The sequence below is a fragment of the Sciurus carolinensis genome, chromosome 17, assembly GCF_902686445.1.
Source record: "Sciurus carolinensis chromosome 17, mSciCar1.2, whole genome shotgun sequence".
Taxonomy (NCBI): Eukaryota; Metazoa; Chordata; class Mammalia; order Rodentia; family Sciuridae; genus Sciurus; species Sciurus carolinensis.
Genome location: NC_062229.1, coordinates 11703636 through 11714047, shown reverse-complemented (window position 1 = coordinate 11714047; position 10412 = coordinate 11703636). Strand labels below are relative to the sequence as shown.

Below are 10412 nucleotides of genomic sequence, written 5' to 3'. Positions count from 1 at the left end.
GTTTTCCTTTTTCTGTAATGGAATATTTCATTTCAGCCCTTAAGTAAATAAATGCTGTGTATTTGGAGAGGAATCACTGTCCTTCCTCGATGACTCCCACAGTACACACCCTGTGTGACATAGAAAGTTCTTGAATCAAACCCCTGTGTGAAGTGTGGAAGCAGCACTCTCCGGGCTCACAGTAATTGGCCAGTGTGGCTGGAACACACAGGTGCTTCCCTGTCTGCACTCTCATCTCCTTCAGGAATGTCTCATGGGACTAGAGACCAGTTAAAATAGCTCTTATTTATGTCTTTATGTTAGATACGTGGGTCCTCTAAATCCATTTAACAGGATCTACACCATTCAATTATTCAAATTTCCTGGCAAAGATTCCCATGGGTATAAAAAAAGTAGGCACAAGGAGACAGCTATAAGCCAACATTATGTCCCCAGCTGAGCCACATGTTAGAAGTTTTAATTAACCCATACTGCAGTGCCATTTGAAAATTTTATTCATCCTTACAGTTACTCTTTTCCTGGTGATCGATCCTGTATTTGAAGAATATCACAATGGTTCAGTATTCAATATGTTCTAAAATTGCATGAGGTTCCACTCGTGGTATGGAGTGGGTTGTGATTCTCTCCATTTCCATTAAGTAGTATGAATACGATGGTAGTCAGTTTTGCAAATGAACTGCATACAGTAGCAGATCTTAGATACTGGACTGAAATGCTCCTTTCTTCTCTCCCATTCCAGGCCACATCATTTTCTACTGGAGACAAACAGAAAAGTTATTCATTATAGCAGATGAAATTTCTTAGTGGTTTATCATGTGAATGTTGTTACTAAGCAGACTGCAGAGGTATTTCAATAGGAGAGCTTCTGAATAAGATGATGTACTTGACAGTGACTGATATGTCATTGGACAAGATATGTAAGTTTTTGATCGTGAAATTGAACATTCATGAATCATTAGAAAGTAAAGACATCCTCCAATTACATTGCTTGTAGAAAATTGTGTGATGTGGGAAGAGGCATTAAGAATATTTAAAGGTAGTTTTGATTTGCATTTCTCTAATTGCTAGAGATATTGAACCCTTTTTGCATATATATTTTGAATGATTGTATATCTTCTGTGAAGTGCCTGTTTAGTTCCTTAGTCCATTTATTGATGGAATTTGTTTCCCGGTGTTAAATGTATTTGAGTTCTTTATATAGCCTGGAGATTAATGATTTATCTGAGGTGCGTGTGGTAAAAATTTTCTTCCAATCTGTAGGCTCTTTCTTCACATTATTGATTGTTTCTTTTGCTAAAAAGCTTTTAATTTGAATCCATCCCATTTATTGATTCCTGATTTAGTTTCTTGTGCTTCAGGGGTCTTGTTAAGGAAGTCAGATCCTATCAGAATGGTAATTTTAAAGAATACAAGCAACAATAAATGATGGTGGAGATGTGGAGAAAAATGTACACTAATACATTGCTGGTGGGAATGCAGATTGGTGCAACCACTATGGAAAGCAGTATGGAGATGCCTCAGAAAACTTGGAATGGAACCACCATTTGACCCAGCTATCCCACTCCTCGGTTTATACCCAAAGGACTTAAAATCATCAAATTACAGTGACACAGTCACATCAATGATGACAGCAGTTCAATTCACAATAGCTGAACTGTGGAACCAACCTAGGTGCCCTTCAACAAATGAATGGATAAAGGAAATGTGAGATACACACACACACACACACACACACACACACACACATATGATGGAATATTACTCAGTTTTAAAGAAATTAGGACATTTGCTGGTAAAGGGATGGAATTGGAGAATATCATCCTAAGCAAAATAAGCCAAACCCATAAAACCAAAGGCCAAAATTTTCTCTGATATGTGATTGCTAATTCACAAAAAGGAAGGAATGGCTAGGGAAGAATAGGGTTACTTTATATTAGGTAGAGTGGAGAGAAGAGAGGGGAAGGAGTGGGGGGTAGGAAGAACAGTATAGTGAAACAGACATTATTATTACCTCATTTACATATATGACTCTTTTACATATATTTACATGTGTGACTGCATGACCAATGTGATCATACAATATGTACAATAAGAAAAATGAGAAATTACAGTCCATTTATTCACCATGATTCACCAAATCATGATTCACCAAAATGTATAAATGCATTCTACTCTCATGTACAATTAATTAGAACAAATTTAAAAAAAAGAATATTTAAAAGATCATTACAATAATAAACTGACAAAATGAATGATGGTCATCCCTGGAATCAAATGCCCTGTTAAGGTTAAAGCACTGATTGTACACATGTATACTTCAAAGACTAGATCCATCCACATATTGATGTCAAGCATTGTATTCCTGGGCCTCTCGCATGGTGTTATATTCTTCCTTGGTGATTCTTATGTACATTTAGATTTCTTTGAAAACTGTTAATGTGTACATAAATTAATCCTGACTTGGAAATATTGGAAGTAAAATCCTCCCACCAAATTCTTGATTATGTTGGGGTCAGATATGTGCAGGAGAATGCCATCATGCAATATGAGAGCTGGCAGCTCATTTGAAGTCATTGTAGATTATGAAAACTGTGATTTCTAAACCTAATAGGATGAACTTTGCTTATTCATATAGGTAGTGGGCATGACTGACAGTAACAATAAACCATATTAGTCAGTCACATTTTACAATCTACAAATTCAATGACAGCACTTATCAACTATGGTGTGAGGTAGATATTCTGATTAAATTGTTAGGGTGTGAGAACAGCATATGTAGACATTCATTAATGTTGTCTTAGGTAGACCATCGAGTGTTTACAAATTTTCAAAAAGAGAGGTATATCTGCCTGCTTTTGAGATATGTTCTAATGGAGATGATTTTTCTTAAGGGGAAGGGGATGTGTTATTCTCTATTTTATCTTTAAAGAGTGGCATGTGTTTGAACAATGATTTTAAAATTTTTATCTCTAATATTCTTGGTCTTCTAAAATTGCTAAGTTGAGTGCCTCTAAGCTTGGAAACACTCACTAGTAGTAAAATAAGTAACAGAGAAACCAAAATTCAAGAGACTTAAGAAGGTTGAGAATAGAGCTGTACATTTGTGTATGTTAGTGTGGAAACATTACTTTTGAATATGTGAATTCAAAGTATTTATAGTGTTGGGTGCTCATTTGTTCCTTTTATCCAACCCTCTTTCCTTTTCCAAGTGGTGTCCAGCTACACATAAGCACAAAATGCTGCCCATTTCTCATCTTCCTCCTCATAGGCTCAGATGACCCAGACTGCAGCCAGTTCTGGTTGGATTGGTGCTGAGGTGGACCTGTCTAGGAACTCTGGAACGTCATCCTGTCCATCAGTTTTAGCTCCTTACTACACACCTGGACATTATTCTTCCTCTACAACATGACCTTGACTAACATCAGTTTCACTTCCAAAGTGGTCCCAGAGATGATTGTGACATCCGAATTGACAATAGAGTCCTCTTGTACCTGGGCTGCCTGACACAGATGCATCTTGTTCTAACTTTTGGAGGTATGGATGATCTGATGCTCATTGTGATGGTGGATGACCAGGCTGGGTTCCTCTGCAACTGCTTGCATTGTCCAGTCCTCCTGAGTCCTCAGTGCTGTAGTTGTAGTTTGGGTGTCCTTCTTGATTAGTCTTGGATGCCAGCTGCACTATTTGATTACCTTCCCACTACCCATTACAAGAATGTGGAAAATTCTAACTACTTCTGAGAAAGTTTTTACTCTAATCTTGTCTTTCCTCATACATTTTCAATAACAAAGTTTGGTAGTATAAAGCAACTTTGGAGTGTGCCTTGGTTCAAGTGTCCTGCATTCTACTAGAAAGGTGTGCTGGACTCCATGATTGTGCAGTTGGCACCTGGGTGCTGACTCTTTCACTTAAGTTAGAGGAACATAGTCATTATACCACCATTGAGGAGTCTGCTAGCAGCATGGGGCATTCTTAGGACCCAAGGCACCCTATGGGAATACACGTTGGAAACACAACAGAACTAAATCTAGTCATGGAAATGCCCTCTCCCTGGGCACGTGTTTCTGATTTGGAAAACTCTGTCTGCATCATGCTTCACAGTAGAGTTATGGTTGCTGAGGTTGGGGTGGGAGTTTATTCAACTGTGTACAAAGTTTGAATTTTAGAAGATGTCACTGATGTGTGTACATAATGTGGTTCAAATGGTCACTTTTTGAATTGATATTTTACCGCAATATAATGAACATTAATCACAGATGTCTCTTCAAGAAACACAGAAATAAAGGAAATAAATAGAATATGTAGGATTCTTCCTAATTAGATTTAGGGCCATAACCTTATGTGGACATTCATTTTCTTTTGTCTTCCCCATTGATGGGAAATACTTCAGATGGGGATTTCATGGACCAATTAATCTAATTATAACCTCTGTGTATTGATCTTCCAAGTTCATATAATTGTCCATAACCTACCTGTGCCTGCTGCCCTTCTGTTGGTGGTTCCTGTACAGTGAGCTGCATGGTAGTGTCTCCTCCTGGGGTTGTCTGCATCTGGAAGCTCCTGAAACGTCAACTGTACCTGTGGACACAGCTGAGCCTTCACTGGGCTCCACTCTAGTTAGGGTCTTGGGATCAGCACCTCTTGGTCATGACCCAGCAGAGAAGCAGCACAACTCAGTAAGTGCAGAGAGGACATGGATGTGGGAAGGATTGTTGGAAACAGTGATACCTTGGCACAAGGACAAACACCACAGAGTAGCCAGATGGGAGGACACCAGCATGCAGGTTCAACCTTGGGGTTGTGGGGTTCAGCTTTTGTGGGGAGATCAGAAATTTCATTCAGAATGTGCTCTCCACCCACACTGGTTCTAATTCACACAGAAATCTCTCCCACAACAGCACAAAATGGGTCCTTCACGTGTTTCCTAGGCTCCATGAAAGGACAATGGCAGAGATAAGGATGATGGTGAGGATGACAGAGGCCAGAGCTCCATGAACTGATGTGCAGCACTCCCCATGCTCAGGGGCTGAGGAACTCACTTCACCATCTCACTTTAGTTTTATGTATCCACATTATTATTATTTTACAGAAAATGAAGACTTGTGTTTTACTTCTGTAATGTGCACTCATTTGTCAGGTGGAAATTGTGCAGCCTTCTCTACATTGGGTTCTCCGACCATGGACCCAGTGCATCACAGGAGAATCCAGACAGGCTGTCCCATCAGCAAGCCAACCTGTCATTCACCTTCCCTCTCGCTGCAGAAGGAGAGTCTCACCCACTGTGCATTTCCTCTTGGGATTCCTGAGGATCTCAGGGCAGAGCAGTGTGGGCACCTGCTTCATGCACTATTGCAGAACAGCCACAGGTCACAGGAGAGGTCACAGTGGAGGAGGCTCATGATGTGTGGTACATCAGGCTCCTGGGTCCCCTCCAGTAGCTCCTTGGGACTCATCACATGCTCCTCCATGCTTGAAAATAACCCTCTCAATCTCACTGCAAACCTGAGGTCAGGTGTTGTTTTCATTCTTACTCATGAAACTGGAAACATTTTAAAAATGTACCTGTCATTAAGATCTGTTGACCTCTGTGGAAAACTGTCTGCTATGAATGGATAAATTATTTAATGTGTTAGTTTCAGCATAAAAACTGATCACTAGTGTCTCTCCATTCAGCCATGCTGTCTGAGATGATTTCAAGTTGATGCAACTGAAGTGAGTAAGGATTAATAGATACTCAATGCTGTTAGGTAAATAATATAGGACATATAAATAAAACCTGGAAAGAAAAAAATCTGGATATCATTATCACCGTTAGTAGTAACAATGTTAATCTTCATGCCACTCAACTCATATATCCCATGACCTGAAGTTACATTTTTCCCATTTCTTGATGGGATGTTTTACTTTTGAACCTCCTTCCAGCAGTGTCCATGGGAATAGGCACAATTTACAGCAGTGTTTTTCTGTGTGCAGGTTTTGACATAGACACCCTTAATTTTATTTCATATCATCCACAGTACACACATTATCAGAAATCATGGCAGAGATTTTCATGGGTTCAAGGAAAGGCAACAAGGCAGAGCTGAAGGGCACTGAACCTGCACCTTCCACTGAGGCACAGTCAGAGCTGCACTTCACTCCAGCCTCCGCTGCCCTTGACCATGGCTTTCCTCCATAATGCTGATAGTTACATAATCATGCAGTTTGTATATTAAAATTGCAGTGACCAAATATTTACTGAGTTCCAAATCCTTTGATGCTACCCATGGTGTTCAGCTGGTGTTATTTTGTTTCCATTTAGCAGCCAGCAGGGAGAGGAGGAGAGGGTCACACACTGTGCTCACCCTGGCAGGTGTGATGTGGGTCTGAATTGTGGCCTCCCTGACTCCAGTCCAGGGTACTGTCTCTTCTGGAACCAGAGGGAAATATTGTTTCCTGCACAAGATGAAATTTCTTCAGGAGTCATCAAGGACAGAATAGTAATCATTAGTGTTTAGCCTCATTTTCATGATACGTATTAAGATTGAGAAGATGTAGGTGACATTGAGTACTTTTCTAGGGACATAATTGTAGGTCATTCATAGTGTATTTGGACATTCATTTTTCATTTGAAATCAAACAACTATCCCTGGCCAATATACTTTACAGGCATTCTTATTTTGTGACCCTGAGAGAGGCAGAAGCATTTTGAAATGATTGCCATATTAATAAACTGTATAGTTAAGTGATTTCCTTTCCTCAGGTAACAGTTTACATTTGAGAAAGACTTAAAGTAGAGGATGTACTTCATAGGTGGAATGAATGTCAGTTAGTACATTTCAGGGGCAATAAGGATTGCAGACTACTCAAATGAGCTTTATGTGCTTTATAGGCAATGTTGTGAGGAAAACTATACAGAGACATAAGTGATACGGAAAACCAACTGAAATTTACTCCTTCTACTGCATAACTGTTGGTGTGTCAGGGAGACAGGTTTGCAAGAGAAAGTAATCAGGCAGAGATATTAAGAACTCAAATGTCTTAGGTAATGACTTATATCTCAATCCAATGTTAGTCCTGAGACAAGTAATCATCAAATTTATATGTTTTAATATAGGTAGTGAGTATTATTGAAAATAAGAGTAGGGGATATTCATGGATATATTCTATGTGCCAGGATGTTGTTAGACAGTGATTTCTAACTCTGGTGTAAGAAAGGCCAACTGAGAACTTCACAGGCAGACATGCTGCTTAAACAGGTATACTTCTGACATCACTGTACATGCATAATATAAAATATCTGAAATTGCCTATAGTAAGTGGGACACAATCACTTGATATGCAATTGGAAAGATTTAAAAATAATTTCTTAAAATAATAATATAAGTTAGGTAATCATTTCCCCATATTTACTATTTGGAAATTCCCACAAGTCTTTACTTTATTTCTTGTACTGTTCTTTTTTTCATTGTTTTCCAATTAGATTACAGTGAGAATTTAAAACTAATGGACATGTTTCCCTCATGTGGATTAAATAAAACTATTGTGATCCATGTTATCAGGAATGACCAGATGTTGCAGGAAGGGAAAATAGGTGGTTGGAAATGAGAGCTGAATTTGGGACTTTCCTTGGTGCAGAAATCTTAAGTATGAACTTGATGGATTGAGATTACCAAACCATGAAGCAGTTTCATCAGGCCAAATGGAGAAGAGAATCAAGGGAAAAAAAGTGAGGAGCCTTTTTACATGCCAAATAATTTACTGATATTACATGGGATGATTCAAATAAACCTGCATATAATTAAATTATTCAGAGTATTTTCTGTTATGGTTTGGACCTGAGGTGTGCCTGAAAGCTCATGTATGAGACAATGCAAGGATGCTTAGTGGTGAAATGATTGGGTTATGAGAACATTAACCTAATAACTGCATTAAGTCCTTGATAGAGATTTACTGGTGGTGACTGCAGGGAGGTAGGGTGGGGCTGGCGGAGGTGGGTCCCTGGGGGCATGCCTTTGGAGTTCATATTTTGTCCTTGCTGAACAGAGCTCTCCCTCTGCTTCCTGAGTGCCATGTCCTGGCCAGCCTCACTTCATGCCCAGAGGAATGGAGTCAGCCATCTACTCAGTAATATTTGTGATACTGTGAGCCTCAAAATAAACTTCCTCCTCTGAAAAGGTTCTCATTAGGTCTATTGTCTACAGAAGTGAAAATCTTGACTAAAACAGTTTCTTACTCTTTATGATTTTAAAATTATAGACAGGTACAGTGCACACTAATGCCACACTTGGGTCAGTGCTACTATAGACACTGCACTGACTCAATAATAATTATAAAAATTACATGTTTAACATAGAAAAGTATACTTATTTTATATTCTAAAATATTTGAATAAAAATCTTAAATCTACAGAGGAGGCAAATGAGGAGATCAAAGAATGACAAGATCCCTTGAAGAAAACGGGCAAATACTGCTTTCAGATTATGACCCATTATCCTCAATTTAGTTGTCTGGAAATGCTGTCCTTAGTCTGAGATATCTTGCCAAAGGACTTGGTCCAAAAGCCTTTGAATCAGTGAGGTATAACAAACTGCATTTTTTAAAAAAAGTTTCTCATTTGTTCTAGTTAGTTATACATGACAGTAGAATGCATTTAGGAAGGATAGAAGAGTGAAATGACATTATTACCTCATGCACATGTATGACTGCATGACTAATGTGATCAAACTGCTTCCTAACCTCCATTGTAGGAAGGCATTGCATATTCCCTATTTTTTCCTTAAACTTAAACTATATTTCACTGTGATCAAGAGCCGCTTCTCTCCTCTGCTCCTGGATTTCTAACATTGCTCAGTTCACTGTCTCTAAACTGAGTATGTAAAGAGGGTTGAATGAGAGAGAAAGTAATACTGAAAGAATGTGTGGAGACTGGGTGTTTGACTATTGAGCCTTATTGTTGAAGGTGTGTAGACCTAAAGCATGAGCACCTTCCTTGCATGTACTTGAATTCAAATGTTTACGTGATGAGGGGTGCCTGTTTTATGTATTTCTTTTTTCACCCTTGGTTTTTTCAAAAGGTGTCCCAGCAACATACAAGCACAAAATTTAACTCATGTCTCTGAATTCCATCTCATGAGCCTCTCAGAGGATCCGGACCTGCAGCCCATCCTCATTGGACTGTTCCTGTGCATGTACCTGGTCACAGTGCTTGGGAACCTGCTCATCATCCTGGCTGTCAGCTCTGACTCCCACCTCCACACCCCCATGTACTTCTTTCTCTCCCTCCTTTCCTTGGCTGACATTAGTTTCATCTCTACCACAGTCCCACAGATTTTGATGAACATTCAAACTCACAGCAGAGTCATCTCCTATGTGGGCTGCCTGACACAAATGTCTCTTCTTACCATTTTTGTCTGTATGGATGACAAGCTGCTGACTGTGATGGCCTATGACCGGTTTGTGGCCATCTGTCACCCACTGCACTATCCAGTCATTATGAACCCTCCACTCTGTGGTTACTTGGTTTTGGTGACTCTTTTGCTGACTCTTTTGGACTCTCAGCTGCACAATTTGATGATCTTACAAATTACTAGCTTCAAGAATATGGATATTTCCAGTTTCTTCTGTGACCCTTCTCAACTTCTGAATCTATCCTGTTCTGACACCTACTCTAATAAAATTGTCAGATATTTTCTGGGAGCCTTCTATGGCCTTTTCCCCATCTCAGGGATCATTTTCTCTTACTATAAAATCATTTCCTCCATTCTGAGAATCCTATCCTCAGGTGGGAAGTACAAAGCCTTCTCCACCTGTGGTTCTCACCTGGCAGTAGTTTGCTTATTTTTAGGGACAGGTTTTGAAGTGTATCTTGGATCAGTTTTGTGGCATTCTCCTAGAAATGGTGCAGTGGACTTCAGTGATGTACACTGTGGTCACCCCCAAGCTGAACCCCTTCATCTACAGCCTGAGGAACAGGGACATTAAAGGTGCCCTGAGGAAGCTGCACAGCAGGGCAGTCTAATCCCAACCGCTGTGGGGCCTTCTTGCATTGTATGTTGGAAAATGTAGCAATGCTAAACAGCTGGTCCTGTCAACATGCCTATTATGCTAATTTCACTTTGAGTTTTATAGTAGAATTGTGGGAATCCATTTTGGTAAGGGAAGTGTGGGATATTTTCACACCGGGTACAAAGATTCATTTTGGTATATGAAGAATGTTGGAGATGGATTACAGTGATTGCTTAACAACTATATCTATATTTAATGCCACTAAGCTATGCAACTGATAATAGCAATAATGGCAAGTTTCTTAGTAATTTAAATTTACCAAAATGAAAGTGGACTGAGGAAGCTACTACTATTAGCAACAATATATGTAATCAATATTGTAAATGGATTTATTTTTTTCACTAAAAATTGCTGAAAATCAGTGG

The 10412-nt window shown here is 39.3% G+C and overlaps 1 protein-coding gene across 1 annotated transcript; it reads left to right on the top strand.

Annotated features, from left to right (window-relative positions):
- The first annotated feature begins 4647 nt into the window (after window positions 1–4647).
- LOC124967828 (putative gustatory receptor clone PTE01) lies at window positions 4648–9963 on the top strand. Its single transcript, XM_047530185.1, has 2 exons — window positions 4648–4676; window positions 9057–9963. The coding sequence occupies exons 1-2, from the start codon at window positions 4648–4650 to the stop codon at window positions 9961–9963; spliced, it is 936 nt and encodes a 311-aa protein (XP_047386141.1).
- Window positions 9964–10412: the final 449 nt, after the last annotated feature.

Coding starts and splice junctions, on each gene's coding strand:
- LOC124967828 (XM_047530185.1), top strand. CDS start 4,648: ATGACCCAGCAGAGAAGCAGCACAACTCA. Junction 4,677..9,056: donor CAGAGAAGCAGCACAACTCA/GTAAGTGCAGAG, acceptor TTTTTTCAAAAG/GTGTCCCAGCAACATACAAG.